Genomic DNA, 21,764 nt, shown 5'->3' on the forward strand with positions numbered 1-21,764 from the left:
AGCTGATAGCATAGTAATGCATTACATTATTGGTAAGATATGTTACTGGTTTATTACAGTTAAAATGGCCTAAATCATTAGATGATTAGCGTTACGACTTTATTCTCTGTACCTGTTGTAGTGTATTGCTGTGACCTGCCAACAGGGACAATGAGATGTAAATAAATAGCTGCTAGGCTAACTCTGTAGCACATTTCCATTTATGTGTTTGTACTTATGTTCATTAATGTGCAATATTATCCCTTTTAAAATAAAGAAATAAATTAAAATGGCCAAAATGATTACATTACTGGCTAGACATCACAGACCTGCGCAGATACCTACCTGATCATTCTGTAACAGGTAAACAAACTCTTCATTCTTCATCTTACAGAGCTCCAGACTCTCGTGTGAAATACAAAAGGAGGCATGATGAGAAGCTGGATACAGGTGGCACGTTTTATGCTTATTCAAAGTGCAAATTAAGATGGTGGGGAAAACTTCGATCAGACATAGACATCATCCATATTCTCCAAAATTAGCTTATTAGGAAGACATTGTTCACTCAGAATACAGATTAGCCACATATTTATATTCCATACACAGGATTTTAAAGCTCATTACATTCAAACTCTGTATGTGCAGACTGTTTACAGTATTCTTCTTAATGACATACAACAAATATTTCCAAATACCCCGCATCTCCAGGATACTGTTCAGGGCTGACATGATTTCATTAACAAATCAACAGAGAAATGTCTCATCCAAGGTAAACAAACATTAGTGTAAATGTAGAGAAATGATGCTTTTAGAGTAAACGGACACCACCTAGTCAGAGCAGTAATAAAGGCCCATCAGCATGACGCAGGGCACACAGGTGTGTTTGGAGGAGATGGACATTAAAAACAGAGTTCAGTTATACAGAGAGGCAGCAGGCTGGTGCTGAGCAGACCTGCAGGAGGACAGAGGACATGAACTACACCCACACTCAGTCCATCTTCTCCTTGTGAACCAGTTTAGGAGCATCCACAAAGTCTTGGCCATTAAATAGGATGATGGTGGCTGTGATGGCGCTGGCGGCCCCCCAGAACACCACATAGGCCAGGGTCTCCGTCCACGTGTCCCCTGGAATACATACATCAGTCAGGAATACTGTTTTTTCATTAGCGGCTGCTTTTGGAAGAGTTGGAAGCACAGGCGTCATCCCGGCTCGCCTTTCCTGAAGCCTGGTGTGGTTTAGAGCATGCGCTTTAAACAGCATGCTGAATTAAAGAAGTGACAGGGCTGTTGTTGGCATTGGAAGATCTATGAACAACATAACTGTTAGCGCATTCATTCTGCTTCTTTACCTCCAATACAGAGATGCTAAATCATGCACCATCTGGAGGACCATTCTGCATCTGTGAGCCGCACTAATTACATTTAAGACATGAGAGATGCTGTTGAAAAACTCAGCTGCAATACAGCTTCCTACCACTGGGTGGTGGTAATGCATCAATCAGTTGTTTAGCAAACTCCACTAAGAAGACGTTCAACTAGCCCGTAGCTAAAGTTATAGCGAAGAATTTAAAACAAACAAAAACAATTAAGTTTCCCAACACCCCTAAGAGGTAAATATTGCCCAACTACAATCCAATTAATCAAGTACAGCTGTATAGATGGAGGTAACAAGGCATAGCCAAGAGCCCAGGGAGGAGTGTTAGCTAACGATATCCAGCACTGAAGCAGCATCTAGAAATCAAACATCCAACACTCAGAAGAAAACCTGTGAAATTTATCAAGGAACAAAAACAATAAAATAAATACAAAATAAAAACAAACAAAAAGAAAAAAGAGCTACAGATGCATCTGTCATGTCACTGACAATTGTGTTTATTTAAATAAACAGTTTAAACTAGGGATGGGACTTTAACGTGTTAATTATGATTAATTAATTACAAAAAAATTAACACGTTAAAAAAATGACCATTTAAATCTCAAACAACATGGAACGTTTGTCAGTGCACAGATTCTGGTACGATTACAGCAACAAACTATTTTTAAAAAGCGAATAGCAACAAATCTAGACTTTCTGGTGATGTTGGAGACTTTAGAAGACTGACGTGAGAACACCCAATGTTTACTCTTCTCAATGAGCAGGAGTGCTGACCAGAGACTGTATGTAAAAGATGGGCGGAGCCTCTGTGATGTTACCCGTAGGTTTCTGAAGAGCGGAATTGAAGCTCGTTGGGGGAGGCTTCCAAGATGGCGGCTGGTGCGGTCGTAAGTTCTCGTGGCTAAGAACGGTTTCCAGTTTTCGCTTCTCTTAATCTCGAATTATGGACTTCTCTTAGCCAAGAACAAGCCATAATGGTATAAAAATAAATTCTACTTCATTGACCGAAAGAGGGGACTACCAAATTCACTCTTTACTCTTAACCTATTGGAAGCTACAAACAACGTGTTGCTACTAGCTAGCCTCCTGCTAGCTTCACACGAACTATTCTCATCATGCAGCGGTTTGATCAAGGTACTAAAAGGAAAGAAAAAGACAAGACTCCTTCCCACAAGAATACTCCGGCAGCTCCCTCCAAAGCTTCAATGTCAACTGCTAAAATTGTTTCGACTACAAACGCCACTGTTGTTGCAAGCTATATTAATGAGCATGATTACAACGCTCCTGCTATCGAGGACACCCAGAATCTAGAGTTATGCCCGCTGCCCGACTCCAGCCCGAGCACCCCGTCTAAACCTGACGAGAAGAGACTGAAAGGCGAACTGACACTCACCCAACTACAAAATAACATCGCCAGCCTAATTAATGAGCGCGCGGATAACTTAGAAGGGATGATAAATCAGAACACGGTGAGCATCGACGCTCTGAAAAAATCAATTGACTTCATATTCTCAGAGGTGGAAATTCTGAAAGTGGACGTTAAGGCGGTTAACCTCACTTGTGAAAATACTGTCCAGAAGCTGTCGGAGTTAGAGGCGAGGCTCAATGAGACCGAGCGTTACCATCGCAGATGGAACCTGAGGCTTCATGGGGTCCCCGAAAACCATGAGGAAAACATCAAAACCAAGGTTGCTAACGTGTGTTCTGCTGTGGTCGGAGCCAGCAACGCTAAAATCAAAGAAGACATTGACATTGCTCATCGTCTGGGTCGCTTCTCCGGAACGCAGAATAGATCGAGGACGACCATCATTCGTTTCACCAACAGATCGTCGCGTGACCTGGTTTGGCTAATGGCTAAAGACAACAACTTTCTCAAGGAAAACAAGTTAAGATTCACAGAGGATCTCACCAGCGCCGACAAAGAACTACGCCAGAAACTTTGGCCGCTTATTGAGTCTGCAAGAAAGAACGGGAAAAAGGCTCACTTTGCAGGTGTTCGTGCGATCATAGAGGGGAAGGAGATTCGGTCGCCCCCACCCCAACCTGAACGGATGGATGACACAGCACCTCCATAACATCAGTACATGTCGCTACACTGGTAGCAGATTTCACCAGAGCCCTTACGACGATTACCTGCTCTCTGTTTGGGCCTACTGTAAGTGTATCCTCAGGTACAGCCCTACTCATCCAAGTTTGTCTGAAACCCAATGAGTATTCAAGGATTTTCAGGTTTTTTCACATTCTCAAAGAGGCAGAATCTGTTTTGTAGCTATTGTGCCTGTGTATATAAGTTTGCCCATGCATATCGCTGCGTTTTGGTGCTTTCCCCACAATTCACACAGACCGCTAAAAGAAGTAGTTACACTTAATTGTTATTTGTTCCTGGTTAGAGTTAATTTCTAAAATGCAAGCTGAGTTGTGAATTCTGTATACTGTGTTCTCAGTATCTCTATGACGTCTTTGTCCGTTTTTTCTTTAAATGCTAGGGGGTTGAGAGAAAATGTGAAAGGTAAAGCTTTATTCTTATTTGCGAAACAGCAGAATTCTAGTTTCTGTTTTTTTCAAGAGTCACATTCACTGGTTAATGACACTTCCTTTTGGAAAACTCAATGGGGAAATGATCTATGGTTCTCTCATGGATCAGAAAGGTCAGCAGGGGTCACTGTCTTAAAAAACAACTATGATGGTGAAGTTCTTCATTCAGAGAGTGACCCTAATGGCCATTATTTGATTCTGATCCTTAATCTTGACAGCAATATCATTCTTCTTACCAACCTTTATGGATATAACACAAAGCCAGAAAATGATCTTCTATTTGAAACTTTAGAATTTAGCTTTTTACACTGGCTCACAAAATATCCTAACGCCATTATTTTGGTAGGGGGAGATATTAACATTGCTCCAAATGGACTCCTGGACAGATGGCCTCCGAAAACCAACAACTCCACTGCCACTAATCTCTCCACATTCACCCAAAAATTTAATTTAATAGATATCTGGAGAAAAAAAAATCCCGCAGCTAAAGCATATACATGGAGTAATAAAACGTACACTTCAATGTCCCGCATAGATTATTGGCTAGTTTCTGAGTGCTTAGATGAGCTAAATATTGACTCTCTTATAATTGCAACTCCACTTACTGATCATAAGGCTGTGTCTCTAAACATTTCTTTCAAGGCTACCTCCTCTGGTACTGTCAGGAATTCATATTGGAAACTTAACAACAATATATTAGGAAAGGATGCTGTGATTCGAAAAGTCAAAACTGTCATAAATCATTACTGGAAGAAATCACTAATCGACAACTGTTTCTCCAAAAACTGGGAACTGTTAAAATACGATCTAACAAAACATTTTAGAGAGATTGGGGCCTCTCTATCTAAAACAAGAAAACTTGAGGAAACAAATGTGATCTCTAGAATCACTACTCTTACCCAAAGTTTGCCTGAAAATTTGTCTGAAAATGACACAAGAGAATTGGCATTACTCCAAATTAAATTGAATGACCTTTACAAAAGGAAAGCAGAAGGGGCATTCATTAGATCTAGGAGGAGATGGTTAGAGGAAGGGGAACAAAATACAGCGTACTTTTTTCAATTGGAGAAAACACGTGCTAAACTCAACTCTCTGTCTAGACTGTGTATTAATAATATAATTACTGATGATCCTAAAGAGATAGCTGATTATTCCTCTAAATTTTATAGAAAACTGTATGAATCTGATTATAATGAGGTTGCTGCTGTCCATTTTTTCTCTACTCTAACTGATACCCAGACACTCAAGCAGGATGAAAAGAATGCTTGTGATAGTCCGCTGACTCCCTCTGAAGTCCTCTCTGCCATTAAAAACTTAAAACTGAATAAATCTCCAGGAGTTGACGGCCTAACCGCTGAATTTTATATTTCCTTTGCAGAACAACTAGCCCCCTTTCTTCATCGTATGTTTATTGAAAGCATCGATAACCAAGCTCTTCCTCCTACTCTTTGCCAAGGACTTTTAACGCTAATACCTAAACCCAAAAAAGACCCACTTATGCTTGATAATTGGCATCCAATTTGCCTCCTAAATAATGACTACAAAATTTTAGCTAAAATTTTGGCCAACAGAATAAAAACAGTTTTAGATCACATTATAGATGAATCTCAAAATGGTTTTATGACTAACAGACACATAGCTAATAATATCAGACTTGTTCTCGACCTCATTAATTACGCTGATCTTTGCAACGATAATAGTTTTATTTTATTCCTAGACTTTCGGAAAGCCTTTGATACCATTGAACATAACTTTATGTTTCAAGCCTTAGACAAATTTGGCTTTGGCCCATACTTTCGTTCAGCAATTAAGACAATCTATAAAAATACTAACTGCTCAATAAAACTCCCTACAGGTACTTCTCCCAGGTTTAATGTAAAGCGTGGTGTCAGACAGGGCTGCCCAGTCTCCCCCTACCTGTTTTTACTATGCACTCAACTTCTTGCAGATCTCATTAAGACTAAGCACTTAAAAGGCATCACTATTGCTGAAAAAGAAATAGTTATTAGTCAGCTGGCTGACGATACAACCTTATTTTTACAGGATGCCTCACAAATTCCTATAGCCATTACTACTATTAAGTCATTTTCCATTGCCTCAGGGCTCTATTTAAACGTCAGCAAATGTGAGCTTTTAGCTATTAAGAACTGCAGCTCGTCATCCTTCTGTAACATTCCAGTAAAGGACGCTGTCACTTATCTTGGCCTAACTATTTCCAAAAATCAAGATACAAGATGCTCATTGAATTTTGACCCAATCATAGAAAAAGTACAGACAAAGTTTAACTCATGGCTCCAAAGGGATCTTTCAATCAGGGGTAGAGTGTTACTGACTAAAGCAGAAGGCATCTCCCGTCTGACCTATGCAGCCCTGTCTCTCTATGTAAACAAGCAAACGACTAACTCTATTGATAGGATGCTTTATAAGTTTGTCTGGAAGAATAAGATACACCACATTAAAAAATCTGTGTTGATGAACTCTTATGAACATGGCGGGCTGAACTTCTTAGACTTTTCCACTTTAAACAATACTTTTAAAATAAATTGGATCAAACAATTTCTCAGAAACCCATCTTCAATTTGGAACTTTATCCCCAATTACATTTTCTCCAAAGTTGGTGGCCTTAAATTCTTGTTGCTTTGTAATTACAGTATTATAAAAATTCCCCTAAAGCTTTCAAATTTTCATAAACAAATGCTTCTTTCTTGGTCTTTAATTTATAAACACAACTTCTCTCCCCATCAATATCTCATTTGGAACAATAAAGACATTCTATACAAGCATAAATCTTTATTTATGGAAAACTGGTTAAAGCATGGAATCCTTTTGGTTAAACAGCTGTTCAACTCCGGTGGTGTTTTAATGTCATATGCAGAATTTTTAAACTCTTGTGGCATCCCAATACCACCGAGAGAATTTGCTATTGTCTTTGATGCAATTCCAACCGGTGTTACAATGCTCTTCAGAAACACTGATGTTTCTGAAACAACTTTTATAAACCTAGACCCTGCAGACACCACTACTGGTCAAATCTGCTTTTCAACTAAAAAGAAAAACAAAAATAGTGTCATACGTGCGCTGTTCCAGAAGGAAAAGATCTCTGTTCCAAGTGTGGTGTTTTACTGGAATAATTTGATTCCAAATCTGAACTGGAAGAAAATTTGGTGTCTTCCCTCAAAATTTCTTGTTATCAACAAGATCAAGGAAGTCTCTTTGAAAGCTATTTATCGTATTTATCCCTGTAAGCTTTTCTTGCAAAGATATAAAAAGGATATTGATGTCACCTGCTCATTCTGTAACAACTCTGAAGAAAGTCTGAATCACCTTTTCTGGTCTTGTGATTTCTCCCATTTTTTCTGGCAGAATATATGTACATTTATTTCCCAAAAAATTGTCTCCCATCTTACTCTTGCATTTGAGGATGTATTGTTTGGCTTGTTTTCATATGACATTACCCAATCAGACCAATATTTTGTGATCAACCTAATTTTGCTACTTGCTAAATACCATATTCATAAATGTAAAGTATCAAACCAATGTCCTTCATTTTTTATATTTGTAAAGGAATTCCAACAATACTGTGCCTCAATAGAACATTCTAAAAATAAGAAAGCTGTCAAAATCACGGATTTATGTCTGCGTTTCAACTTGTTTTAAATAATGACTGTATTGTCTGTATTCTCCAACCCCCAGCCTGTTTAGCCTGTTTAATTGTTTCTATATAGTGAATTGTGTTGAACAATTGTCAATAAAAGCTATATAAAAAAAAAAAAAAAATTGAAGCTCGTTGGGGGGTTCCTACCATCGCCATCTTGGCAGCGTCATGCCTGCCGTCACTCACGGAAAATACAAAAATGGGCGAAGAGGTGGAGCTGAGAGGGGGACTGTGAAGGTGGGGGTGGCTGATTGACGTCAATCAAACTCCGAGCTGAGTGTAGCTAAGAGCTAACCGAGCTAACCTGGAGCTAACAGTAGCTAACCAGCTAACGGAGATAGGCAGATTAAAGCTAAGTTAGCCGGCTAAAAACCACGGTTGTGCTGCACTCTCCCTTCCTTCTTTCCGTGGATATTGGATACCTGTCAATCAAAAGGACACACCCCCTAATTATGCCAAATTTCAAGATTAAAAAACATCCAAACGGATGAGTTAGAAAAAAAATTCACCCCCCTCACAGTTGTCTTGAAGGTAAACTTGACCTGTTAATCCTAAAATGGATTTTTGTACCAGGCTTTAAACATGTTTATTTCTACTGTGAAGTTGGTCTTTTTAACATGGGAGTCTATGGGGATTTGCTCTGTTTTGGAGCCCCTAGTGGACGAGGGGGGAACTGCACTTCTTTTGAACTTCCGCATAGGCTTCACATTTTACCGGTGGAGGTTGCCGCTTGGTGCTGACTCAGGCCCCTCCCCTGTTCAAAAGCACTCAACAGCCTAGGTCAGGGGTGTCCAAAGTCGGTCCTCGAGGGACGCTGTCCTGCAGATTTTCCAATGTTTCCTGCTTCAACACACCTGACTCAAATGAAAGAGATCCAACAGTCTGTTAAGTTTTGCACAATGACTCATGAATTTGAGTCAGGTGGTTTTGGAGCAGGGACACATCAAAAACCTGCAGGATTGTGGCCCTTGAGGACTGGAGCTGGACACTCCTGGCCTAGGTCCTCAAGCCATCCTAGCTCTCAGCTCCACATCACAAGACGTTCACCTCTGCTCCATGATCAGACTCAAATCTGCTGGTGGCTGATCCTGTCCTGGCTTACCGTCAGATATTAATGTCTATTAATGAAGAGTGGTGGAAAACATTTAGAAAGTTAAAAATGCTGTAACATACTGTAGACTCTTAAAGGGGTAGTGTACCCAAAAGTGTGTTTTTTTGAGCTGTAAACTACGCAGAATTACTTAATTGTAGTGCTGTCAAACGTTTAAAATCTTTAATCAGATTAATCACAGCTTTCAATTGAATTAATCACGATTAATCACCATTCGCGATTTTGCCTGAAATTTGCCTGTTTTTACTGTATTGGATCAACAGAACGAACCAATGCTTTTACAAATATTTACTGTTAACTGACCTTCCCTTGGGTAAACGTCAGACGTCCAAGGGTCAGTAAATGCAGCATGTAATGTATTTCTACGTGCTGTTCCAAAACATCTCTACCATGTTCTAGATCATAATTCTGAATTAAAACCTTTTAAAATTAATTATAAAAATAAAAAGCAGCAGATGTGGTGACTGACAAACAGCCGACCTTGATGAAGAAACTCGGATAAAACTGATGACCTGGATAAAAACAGCTTTTTCCTTTTGTCACTGAATTGTGAGTGTTTGTGCAGAAGTAATAAAAGTCCTACAGCAGCTTCACCCAAAGTAAAACCTGCTGGTTAAATACATCACTGGGAAGTTTTTCTTCACGTTTTTACATTAGATGATCAATTTAGTTGTAATAATCAGTTCAATATTTCATAAAATCTAGACCTAAAAAAGGTCTACTTTGTGGGCCCCCTGGTCAGTGCTCATGCCTAGGCCCCTGTCTGAACTTTTCTAGACCCGTCCCTGCATCGCTGAACTCCATTCCACAGCTGCTTTCTGAGAGAAGGTCCTGCCAAAAGCAATACTTGGAGGTGAATACGTGACGGTGTGAACCATGAACCGCTGGATCTCAGCTGATCCATAAACACACGCAACAAAAGAGAAAAGTCGATCAGCTGATCAGGGACGGCATGGCTCAGTGGGCAGAGTGGTTGTCCTGTAGCCCAAGGGTTGCCGGTTCGATCCCGGTCCCTGAGCAAGACACCGAACCCCTAATTGCTCCTGATGGGTCGTGGTTAGCTGCAGCTGCTTCTGCTGTGTGTGAATGGGTGAATGTGACGTACATGACCAGAGATCCTCTAGAGCAAAAAAGAATGTGGGAAAAGTGCGGGTGTGGAACCCTCTCATCGGGAAAAGAGTGTGTTAATACACCCACATTCTCCACGGAGATGACGTCCATGAGTTTCTCCATTAACGCTGTTTGTTCTCAAATCCATCCATAGAGCCAGCCAGCTGATCTTTTACATCGCCCGTCTTTACAGAGAAATGACGGATGTCTGGAGGTCATCATGCCACACATAGGTTAATTACGTTAAAATTTTAATGCAGTTAATTACATTAATTAACACCATTAATGCGTTATTTTTGACAGCCCTACGTAATTGTGATGAAAATCACATATACTGTTGAGAAAATTTGTTTTGTATTTTTTTATTTTAAAAGTAGGATTTTGTGGGTAAAAAAAAACGCTCTCTACAAGGTAAAACCAAGAAATTTTTTCTACATCACGAGAAAAATTAAAACCCCACAGCCCCTCCCTCCAGATGCCGGGAGGTGGGGCCTCACCTTGCAGGCATAGAAGCCACGCCCACCACCACATTTGAAGGGATGTGAACTTATCTGGTGTAGATCTGCCAGTTTCAGACTTCTATTTTTTCACAGAGTTTCTGATGAAATCTTCCTGCGATGGGACAGATTTGTGCTTCTGAGGGTGTAAAAGTAAAACCGGACTTTATTCTTTACCTGTTGATCCTCACCTGGCGACAGACAGCAGCTCAAATCGTAGCAGCAGCAACTTCCAGCAGCTCTTCCTGCAGCTGCCACAACCTGCCGCAAGTCTCCACAGCTTTCCAGAGCTGCTGGAGCTGCTGACAGGCAGCTAACAGCTAACAGCTCACACTGATATGTTCAGGACCACCTGCTTCATGTGTAGCTGAGCTGCTGTCTGTCAATCATTTATGCCCACCCCGCTCACTCTCCGCCCCCTGATCCCCCCACACCTCCCACCCCAACCCCTGCAGTTCCTGGCATTTTTCAAATTCGCCAGTGGGTGGAGTTATGCAAAACATGGGGGTGGAGCTACACTTTAATTAGAGAACAGCTGCAGCTCATTAAGTACTTAAAGTGGAACTTTAAGTTTAGGTCTGTTCAGTTTTAGCCAGGGATATTTTCTATTTCTTTTCTAATGTTTTGAATTTTAATGCAGTTAAATGTATTTTTCCAGACATGCTAGATCTTGAGTTTACAATATTAATGTTTGTATCTATTTTTTGATTCGGTCGTCCACTAAAATCCATTTTAATTAAAAAATGTTGCTTGTTGGGGCAAATATTGTTATGCGATTAAAATGCAATTTATAGAGATTAATTACAAAGCCTGTAAATAGTGAGATTTTTTTTAATGGAGTTGCATTCCCTAACATTTTATTTATATGTATTTTCTATTCATATTTCCTATAAACTTTATTTACAGTTTAATTAGTTTAAATATTTATAATAATTATATAATATTTATTTAAATATCATATCATTGTTCAGTTTTTTTTGTTCCTTCTTTTCTGGTCAGGTCAGGATTATTTATCACCTTTCCAACAGGTCATGCTGCCGAAGTGCTTTACAAACTACAATATTCTGCATTAAAATCTAATAATTATAAGTTTTTGTGCTCATAATTGTGGCTTGTGTTATAGCAGCCTGATTTTATTCCATGAATTGTTGACCAGTACAGTGTTAATATTTGAATGGGCCCCTGACCACGTTGTACTGGGAAAGCTGGGCCCCAACATCAGAGGTCAAGAACCCATTTAGAAATAATATAAATAACAACAGTCCAATCTCAAACAGGAAGGGTGAGAGGGACTTCATGTGTCGGTCCAGTGGTTAATTGTGATCATCAAGATAAAAATAGTGAACATACCAGCCATGAGAAGACTGACGATGCACATGGAAAATGCAACCAGCATGACGATGGGCAGCTGCAGAGACAAGTTATTCAGAGGTCAGTGGAGTTGGCTTCAGTGCTGCAGCAGATGGAGGAGATACTGATAAACTCACTGTCAGGAACTTCCAGTCCTTCTGTACACGGAGAGGAGTCGGTCCATCCGAGTCATCAACAGCAAAGTTACCCAAGAAGAGGTCAATGGAGTCCTAAAACACCATCACACACACCTTTACTGAGCTGTAAACTGGATGTAATGAAAACAGGTCACTGTAATCTGCAGAAGAGGTTTTTAATGAATCCAGGGACATCACCATGGTAACAGTAAAACTTGTTTGTTTTTTATTTAGTCAGCTGAAAGATTCTGAAACGAAAGACTGTTCTGGTCCAGTCCCTGCTGACGTAGTCTAATGTTAAACTGTTGGAGAAGTTTATGGAGGACTACGTAGACCCATATGAGAGGATGTCCCTGTTTTTAGGTAATATTAGACAGCGTGGTGTAAGTGTTCATTTCTACCCAGATGATAATCAGATATGCTTCTCTGTGTTTGATAGATTACAAAGTGGCCTTAAAGACATAAAGATGTGGATGACTGAATTTGTTTCCTTCTGACGGAGGTTTTCTTTCCTTTTTCTGGGTCTGATGGAGGTTTTTCTTCCTTTTTCTGGGTCTGATGGAGGTTTTTCTTCCTTTTTCTGGGTCTGATGGAGGTTTTTCTTCCTTTTTCTGGGTTTGATGGAGGTTTTTCTTCCTTTTTCTGGGTTTAATAGAGGTTTTCTTTCCTTTTTCTGGGTCTGATGGAGGTTTTCTTCCTTTTTCTGGGTCTGATGGAGGTTTTTCTTCCTTTTTCTGGGTCTGACGGACTGACGGAGGTTTTCTTTCCTTTTTCTGGGTCTGATGGAGGTTTTTCTTCCTTTTTCTGGGTCTGATGGAGGTTTTTTCTTCCTTTTTCTGGGTTTAATAGAGGTTTTCTTTCCTTTTTCTGGGTCTGATGGAGGTTTTTCTTTCCTTTTTCTGGGTCTGATGGAGGTTTTTCTTCCTTTTTCTGGGTTTAATAGAGGTTTTCTTTCCTTTTTCTGGGTCTGATGGAGGTTTTCTTTCCTTTTTCTGGGTCTGATGGAGGTTTTCTTCCTTTTTCTGGGTCTGATGGAGGTTTTTCTTCCTTTTTCTGGGTCTGACGGACTGACGGAGGTTTTCTTTCCTTTTTCTGGGTCTGATGGAGGTTTTTCTTCCTTTTTCTGGGTCTGATGGAGGTTTTTCTTTCCTTTTTCTGGGTCTGATGGAGGTTTTCTTTCCTTTTTCTGGGTCTGATGGAGGTTTTTCTTCCTTTTTCTGGGTCTGATGGAGGTTTTTCTTTCCTTTTTCTGGGTCTGATGGAGGTTTTTCTTCCTTTTTCTGGGTTTGATGGAGGTTTTTCTTCCTTTTTCTGGGTCTGATGGAGGTTTTTCTTCCTTTTTCTGGGTCTGACGGACTGACGGAGGTTTTCTTTCCTTTTTCTGGGTCTGATGGAGGTTTTTCTTCCTTTTTCTGGGTCTGATGGAGGTTTTTCTTCCTTTTTCTGGGTCTGATGGAGGTTTTTCTTTCCTTTTTCTGGGTCTGACGGAGGTTTTCTTTCCTTTTTCTGGGTCTGATGGAGGTTTTTCTTCCTTTTTCTGGGTTTGATGGAGGTTTTTCTTTCCTTTTTTCTGGGTCTGATGGAGGTTTTCTTCCTTTTTCTGGGTCTGATGGAGGTTTTTCTTCCTTTTTCTGGGTCTGACGGAGGTTTTCTTTCCTTTTTCTGGGTCTGATGGAGGTTTTTCTTCCTTTTTCTGGGTCTGATGGAGGTTTTTCTTCCTTTTACTGGGTCTGACGGAGGTTTTCTTTCCTTTTTCTGGGTCTGATGGAGGTTTTTCTTCCTTTTTCTGGGTCTGATGGAGGTTTTCTTTCCTTTTTCTGGGTCTGATGGAGGTTTTTCTTCCTTTTTCTGGGTCTGATGGAGGTTTTTCTTCCTTTTTCTGGGTCTGACGGAGGTTTTCTTTCCTTTTTCTGGGTCTGATGGAGGTTTTTCTTCCTTTTTCTGGGTCTGACGGAGGTTTTCTTTCCTTTTTCTGGGTCTGATGGAGGTTTTTCTTCCTTTTTCTGGGTTTGATGGAGGTTTTCTTTCCTTTTTCTGGGTCTGATGGAGGTTTTCTTCCTTTTTCTGGGTCTGATGGAGGTTTTTCTTCCTTTTTCTGGGTCTGATGGAGGTTTTCTTTCCTTTTTCTGGGTCTGATGGAGGTTTTTCTTCCTTTTTCTGGGTTTGATGGAGGTTTTCTTTCCTTTTTCTGGGTCTGATGGAGGTTTTCTTCCTTTTTCTGGGTCTGATGGAGGTTTTCTTTCCTTTTTCTGGGTCTGACGGAGGTTTTCTTTCCTTTTTCTGGGTCTGATGGAGGTTTTTCTTCCTTTTTCTGGGTCTGATGGAGGTTTTCTTTCCTTTTTCTGGGTCTGATGGAGGTTTTTCTTCCTTTTTCTGGGTCTGACGGAGGTTTTCTTTCCTTTTTCTGGGTCTGATGGAGGTTTTTCTTCCTTTTTCTGGGTCTGACGGAGGTTTTCTTTCCTTTTTCTGGGTCTGATGGAGGTTTTCTTTCCTTTTTCTGGGTCTGATGGAGGGTTTTCTTTCCTTTTTCTGGGTCTGATGGAGGTTTTTCTTCCTTTTTCTGGGTCTGATGGAGGTTTTCTTTCCTTTTTCTGGGTCTGATGGAGGTTTTTCTTTCCTTTTTCTGGGTCTGATGGAGGTTTTCTTTCCTTTTTCTGGGTCTGATGGAGGTTTTTCTTTCCTTTTTCTGGGTCTGATGGAGGTTTTCTTTCCTTTTTCTGGGTCTGATGGAGGTTTTTCTTTCCTTTTTCTGGGTCTGATGGAGGTTTTTCTTCCTTTTTCTGGGTCTGATGGAGGTTTTCCTCTCCACTGTCTCCTTGTGCAGCTCAGGATGGAGGACTGAGTCAATGAGATGATTTGATGCGCTCCGTTGGCTTCCTGAGCTAGGTAAATATAAATTCTAATTGGTTTATGTGAAACAATTATGATAAACTGGACTAATATGGATCATAGGATGGATTTGTTTTTAATGGATGGATGCTTTATTCATCCCCATGGGAGAAATTCATATTGACCAGCAGCTCACAATTTCCCATATATACACACATATTAAGAGCTAGATAAATATAAAATGTGTGAAATAAGAATATCATTAAAGATTATAGAAGTCAGTGTTGTACAGTCTAGTGGCTGTGGGGACAAAGATTTCCTGAACCTCTCAGTCCTGCACTGTGCTGAGATCAGCCTCTTGCTGCAGCTGCTTCTTTGTCATGTCAGGGTGTTATGGAGGGGGTGTTTATTATTGTCCATAATGCCCTGCAGTTTCCTCCTCCTCTGCTGCTCCACCACTGATCTAATAGGGTCCAGCTCCCTACCCAACACAGAACTGGCCTTTTTACCAGTTTGTCCAGACGTCTACAGTCTTTGTCTGTAGTGCTGCCCCCCAGCAGACGGCAGCATAGAACAGCACACTTTTTATTGACAGTGTGATAGAACATCTGCAGCATGTCCCTGCAGACACTGAAGGCCCGTCGGCCTCTTCCTGTGTGCTGAGTCTGTGTTGGAAGACCACTCCAGCTCCTGATCCAGAACTACCCCAGGGATCTGTATTTTTGTGCAGTCTCTATTTCCTCCCCATCAATGCAGACTGGCTGACTAGGTGTTTTAGATCTCCTGAAATCCACCAGCACCTCCTTGGTCTGTCTGTGAAAGTGCCTTTAGGTGACTTTGTTTTGAATTGGTTCTGTATAAATAGAGTTGCTGTTTCTATCAACACAGCATGAACTTGTACATGTACATATTCATGATGGTGATAATGAAGAACAGTTCTTTTCCAGCAGGTGAATACAGGCAGTCAGTTCTCCACAATATTTACTGATATGTGCATTAGCTGATGTAATGCGCATCTTACTGGGTCGGGGTGGAAAACTCCACAGAAAGTCTGGGATGAATAACCTGGATGAATCCATTGTAACAGGGCACCACTAAAACATTTCAGGACTTCAGTGAATGTTTAAAACAGTTTTATACCTGTCTGAACCCATCAGAGAAGTTGTTTTTGTAGTAACGAATCATGGAGTTCCACCCATCCATGAGCAGCCCCCACCTGGTCCTCTTCCCTGTCCTGATGGAGGAGAGAACTGTAGTTAGTCGACAGCCACGTCATCAGTGAGAGGACTTTAACCCAGCAGCTGTTAGTCGTGTGGTGCAGGATGTTACGTTACCTTGTGAAGTCTGTTTTTAAGGCTCCAGTTCCAGCATACTGTACAGCACATGCATTGGCATTGTCAGCCCATGCTGGTTAGAGAGCACACACAGAGAGCATGAGGACACACTTCCTACCAACAACCATGCTGACAGTCCAGCAGACGCAGGATGTTACCGTTTTTGTAGATCTTTTCAAACTCAGCCTGCTCTTCAATGCGCTGACCCACATTCAGGATCCCCATCCTCTGTGGACACAGAGGAAGAACATCAGCAACATCTCACCCCCGAAAGCAAACACACACTTCAGGTCCCAGGGTCTGGACACTGTGCTGTGTTAGTAATAATAATGCTAAAAACACAGCGAGGCTGCTGATGAGATGTGCTGGCAGGCAGAGCTGAGGAGTAAACAGAGCGGGAAAATAAACTCGTCTGCTCCCTACAGTCACATCTAGGACTGGCAGATGTTTAGATTTCTGTGGTTATGGTACTTTTTTCCGTAAAGGAAGAACAACGTATGTGAGGCAACAAGGCTTTCTCACATCCGTAAACATCTGCTGATTTACCGACAAGCATGTGTCTGCAGACCCGGAGCCCGACAGATTGAGACCTGCAGTTCTGGACCTGCTGGTCTTCTCCTGACTGAGCCCTCCCTTTCCCTGCAGACCAGTACAGGTGAGGATTGGAGAGAACTGACCTTAGACGTCATTGTTTAATTAATGCCGTCAAACTGACTAGAAATCGACAACAAAACTGACATTTTGCTGTAATAAGTTTAAAATATTTGACACCATTTCCCACCATCACTGCAGATTTCCCTGATTTGTGATTAGTTAATGAAACATTTCCAACTGTTTCAGTGTTTCACTCTTTGGCCTCGTTCACAGGACACTGAGACAGAAAAACACTAAAGTCCTGTTGAATTTTGGCCTCTCATCTACACCGTAGGCTCCTGTCTTTTATTTTTACGAGGATCTGGTGACCTCCTGAAATTATCTTGGAACCCTCGGGTTGGGAAAGACAGAACACCAAAACACCTCTAGACAAACGATTATGTCTTCAGGTCTGATGAGGGTGTAGTGCACACGTGTGGTGTGTGGTTGCAGAGTTCAGCGCCCCCTACAGGCCTGGCATGCACACTCCATCGTTTCTAGTCCTGTTTGCTTCTACAGTCTGCATGGAGGTAGTTTTCACGTCGCTGTTCTGTAAAGAAAACTTTTTATGGAAATGCAAATGGAAGAATTTGAGGTGTTGCATGGAAATGTGTAAACTGGGCATTTTTTTAAGTACAAGAAAAATTTCCTGTTAGATATTTTAGCAGGTTTGGGGTACATGCTAAGTTTAAATTTGTACAAGAAAACACATTTCTGTGGTAATAAAATTTAAGGAAAACATATTTGTATTAAACAAACTTTTAATTGATTGTTAGTGTTTAAACTATTAGAATTTTTGCTACAATCTTTAGTTTGAAGCTTAATGAGAAATTAAATATTGGTATTTTTACTTGGGTGCAATGCAACTTTTACTTTTATGGTTTTAACCTCTAATAAAGCTAAAGTGTAACTTGTGAGAAAAAGAGGTATCTGGGCTGGACACGGATTTTCTCTGAAAACTGGAAAGCCTGCGGGTCCAGAAAAGCAGTTGCAGTTTTACATTCATCCAGTAGGAGGCCCTGTTTCAAGACCATCAGGGACCTGGCAGCGCAGGCCTGGAAGTCGGGTCCAGAACTGCGGATCTGAATCTGCAGCTCTGCGGACACACACTACTGGATGAACTTGCAAAGTAACTCCAACAACTCGCTAACTAATTTTTTTGGGATGAGGTGGTTTTACCAGCTGTAGAAATCCTGGGATAAGGATGATGAGCCTCATCCACCAACCAACTAATTCAGGGGTGTCAAACTCCGGTCCTCGAGGGCCGGTATCCTGCAAGTTTTCGGTGTTTCCCTGATCTAACACACCTGAATAAAATCAAATGGATCCAACAGCTTCTTGTCAACTTCTTCACAATAACCCATTAATTTCAGTCAGGTGTGTTAGATCAGGGAAACAATGAAAACCTGCAGGATATCGGCCCTCGAGGACCGGAGTTTGACACCTGTGAACTAATTGATCAAATTTGTTCTTAAATCCTACTTAGGAACGTTTTATAATTCGTATCTTTAACTCTTACAAACATCTGAAAAATCAGCATTTGTGTTGTTTTCTGCTGTTAAAATAAAATACAATAATAAAAGTACAATAATGTTTTGTCAGATTTTATAATAACTTGAAGTACAACGTATTTTGTCTTTTAAGATAAATTCTAATATTTCAGATCTAAACATTATAATTTCCCTCAAGGGAAATTAAACTATTATTCATCCATTTCACGCTTTCAAGAACAAGTCGCAGCCAAGATGGATCTAAATCTATTGTTAACATCATCGGTGTAAAGACTGTTCACATGCCCGGTCTTAATAATAATTAATAATTCAAATTTACTACAAGTGTTTTTTATTATAATAATTACTTAATTAAGAAATCAAGGTTACGTCCTGGTTAATACCACCTCTCAGACTCACCGCATCTTAAAATGATGCCACAGCATCAAACCTGCCTTCCACGCTGAAGCAGGCCATGTAATGAAAACGTATTCTACGGAGCCCCACTTTCAGCCTCGGCACCGCCAGGATCCCCACGCGCTCACGGGACCCAGCTGCAGGCAGCTGTCCACGTTCAGGAGGAATTCATGACCCGTGTGTATAAAAAGCTTTTTATTTGGTTTGAAGCTCACCATGTGATTATTTATGATCATGTCAACTCTTTGAAAATGAGGAAAACCATTTTTAATATCATTATTTTTAGTATATATTGGTCATTTTGTCATTCTGTTTGTTATTTTTGCTCATCTGTTTGTCCTCTGGTCTACAAGTAACGACCTTTTTTTGGGCATTTTTGGGGCATTTACTATGCAAAGTAGGGCCGGCTGGTCCATCCTTTCAACTTAAGAGAGATTTGTATTCACCAGTCTAAGAGGAACGATACGTGAATCTGACAGAGGATTTAAAAAAATAAACGTCTCAGATACAACTTAAGAGCAAATTTAAGGAGATTTGTAAGAAGATGTTGGTGAAAGAGGCCCAGTGCCCTGATATGTGAGGCTACTGTGTCTCACTGGCTTTCATAAGGCCCCCTCGTGGATGTGTTGACTAACATCCACACTAACAGAGGATGAATGTGGATTTGTGGGCTGTGACGTTTGATGTGGACGCTCCTACTTCCACATGTAAAGAGAGCAGAAATGAGCCTGTTTCTGTTCTCTTTCACAATGTTTTCCTAAAGACTGACACAGGCCAAGCTACAAGAAATCAGAGACTAGATTAAAAACTGAGATGTCCGTTTTTATTTAGGTCACTTATCTGATCAGACAGGACTCGACCTCTGCTTCTCCACATGGTAGATGCAGGGACAACACCACCCCCCACCACCCTCCACACGTGGCCCATTAAATGAGAAGTAATATTTGATTTGTGACCATCTGATAAAATGCTGTGACGTGCTCAAGACAGAAGAAAGCTAAGGGGAAAAGCAGCTGCAGATAAAGTCTGGTCCAACTAACTCCCCTGACTCAGCTGTCAGCAGCAGAGGGCTGATAAATACCTGAAGCTGAGACTGCAGCGAGCGGCGGGCCAGCAGGCTCTGAATGACGTTGGTCCGGTCCAGGCAGTCCATGCAGTTACTGCGAAAGACGCCACTCTGCTGGGTCAGTATCTTCCCCTCAGCAGTCACCATGAAGTAACTACAGACAGAGGAGAGGCTCAGCACCTGATCCCAGTATGAAGTCACATGTGTGGAACAGCTGCTGGGCAACGTACCCGTATTCATCCTGAGTCTCTGTGAGAGCATCCACCAAGATCTGCAGGCGGTCCCACCTCATATTGCTGCACTCTTTGTGAAAGTCGAAAGCCATGTAACTGAGGATGACAAGTGATTACTGACCTGTTAGATGATAATAACCCTGAACGCTCCAAGTCATTTGTTTTTATATATAAAAACTAATGTAGAAGCTCAACCCTTTAATCCCAGCCAGCAGCATCATGATGTTTCTCAGCTGTCAGACTGGGAGGTAAAATGATGTAAAATGAATGTATGAATAGATGTAGCAGCATAAAGGTCGACCAGAAGAAGAAAGCAGAATTTATTACTAACAGAACTTTGTAGAAATAACACACAGACCAACAGTGACCAAACCTTTTCTCATCTCATCGTTCTCTCAAGTCTTGGCTTTCAGGAGAAAAAATATTGTTATTGAAACAAACACACAACAGAAACTATTTCCATGTTTCCACTTTTTCCTCATTTCCAGTTATTCCTGCTACTATTTACCTGCTATCCTCACTAAACCAACTCCAGCTCAGCTGCTTTGTGGCGCCACCGTGCATCAGAAACGTCTTCTTGGCTTTATTCCAGCCATAGAGGAGCATTATTTTTCTTCTTTTCACACACACACATAGAACTTTCTGCTCACTGGTTGATCTTTGGCTGCTCCTGATTGGACGTTACCGTCAATCTAAGCTCTCTGATTGGTGGAAAGTCTGACAGGAAGTGGCTTCATCATCATGTCCAGGTCTAAATAGAGGTCTCTTAGCAACATAGTAGTGATGGTGATGTTTTTATGGTGAAATGTGATAAATAATGCTGTTATCATGGATCATTGTGGATTTACCAGATAGAGTCTCTGAATAAAACTACATTTAGTGGCTGGATTGTAAACCTCCTGGACAGGATAGAAACCTGGAAAACTTCCATAGATCTAAATCAGGCTACTCAGTTTAGTCCTATGAGGGCTGCAGTTCTGTAGGTTTTCAATGTATCCCTGCTCCAACACACCTGACTCAAATTAATGAGTCATTGTGCAGAACTTCATAGGCTGTTGGATTCATTTATTCAGTCAGGTGTGTTGGAGTGGGAAACATTGAAAACTTGAAGGATTCTGGGTTGAGTCAGGTGAAGGACTGCAGCCTTGCAGGACTAAACTAGTTACACACTACTGATCCTGACACACCGGGGATCATATAAGCGATAGTGCTCGGGTGCCAGAGATCTAGTAGTTTTTATGACGGCCTTACTTTATAATAACCTGTCTGAATGGCTGACCTATTATCTGCTGTTTACCTGCTCACGAAGACAACCCTCACCTGAGCATATGGTTGTAGGTGTCTGACACCATCCTGGCAAAGGTCTGCTCCAAAGGCTTCTCTGAGCCCTTCTGATTCACCTGGAAGAGAGAACATGGAAATCAGCCTCTTCAGCCTCCTCAGACAGTTTGACTGTGTAATAATGAGGGGGGAAGGAGAGGGGCTTACCAGGTTCAGGATCGTTTGTTTTCCATAGATGAGGACCTGAGAGTCAAAATGTCGCTGGCAACCATCCATCTGTGCAAAGATCTCATGGTTAACTTCAGAGTTACACGATTCAGCAGATCAATAAGAAGCGTTGTCTTACATGGTTCATTGTCTTGCTGATGATGGGTTTAGGCTTGTACTTCAGGTTGGGCCTCTGACTCCAGTAAAATGGCATCGAGCCTCGTGTCTGAAGAGAAGAAAAGTCTTTAGATGGCATCAAAATCTCACACCACTCACATTTAAGTACATCTGAATCAGGAAGCTTTAAGAAAAAGGCAGAAATGATCAATAATCCCATCAATCAGCTGATGGGTTGACACCGACCTGTACAAACGAAGCCTTTGCTCCCTCATACAGAACGATCTGCTCAGTCTCCACAAAGTTGGCAGCATGGCCTTCAGAGTCGATGCCTGCAGTGAGAAAGGGACAGTCAGCAGGAAGGTGGAGAGCCTCCATGTCCGCCATTTAACCAACACACACACACAC

The 21,764-nt window shown here is 41.2% G+C and overlaps 1 protein-coding gene across 1 annotated transcript in view; it reads right to left on the bottom strand.

Annotated features, from left to right (window-relative positions):
- Positions 1 to 424: 424 nt before the first annotated feature.
- sacm1la (SAC1 like phosphatidylinositide phosphatase a) overlaps positions 425 to 21,764 on the bottom strand; it is a 34,676-nt gene continuing 13,336 nt past the window's right edge. The window contains exons 9-20 of the mRNA XM_042012266.1: positions 21,603 to 21,688; positions 21,379 to 21,465; positions 21,240 to 21,308; positions 21,072 to 21,151; positions 19,749 to 19,847; positions 19,534 to 19,672; positions 16,071 to 16,140; positions 15,913 to 15,985; positions 15,719 to 15,812; positions 11,750 to 11,842; positions 11,613 to 11,670; positions 425 to 1,104 (exon numbers count right to left, since the gene is read on the bottom strand). Coding sequence (XP_041868200.1) covers positions 968 to 1,104; positions 11,613 to 11,670; positions 11,750 to 11,842; positions 15,719 to 15,812; positions 15,913 to 15,985; positions 16,071 to 16,140; positions 19,534 to 19,672; positions 19,749 to 19,847; positions 21,072 to 21,151; positions 21,240 to 21,308; positions 21,379 to 21,465; positions 21,603 to 21,688 — 1,085 coding nt within the window. The 3' untranslated portion in view covers positions 425 to 967. The remainder of the gene's footprint in view (positions 1,105 to 11,612; positions 11,671 to 11,749; positions 11,843 to 15,718; positions 15,813 to 15,912; positions 15,986 to 16,070; positions 16,141 to 19,533; positions 19,673 to 19,748; positions 19,848 to 21,071; positions 21,152 to 21,239; positions 21,309 to 21,378; positions 21,466 to 21,602; positions 21,689 to 21,764) is intronic.

Source organism: Melanotaenia boesemani, chromosome 17 (assembly GCF_017639745.1).
Source record: "Melanotaenia boesemani isolate fMelBoe1 chromosome 17, fMelBoe1.pri, whole genome shotgun sequence".
Classification (NCBI taxonomy): domain Eukaryota; kingdom Metazoa; phylum Chordata; class Actinopteri; order Atheriniformes; family Melanotaeniidae; genus Melanotaenia; species Melanotaenia boesemani.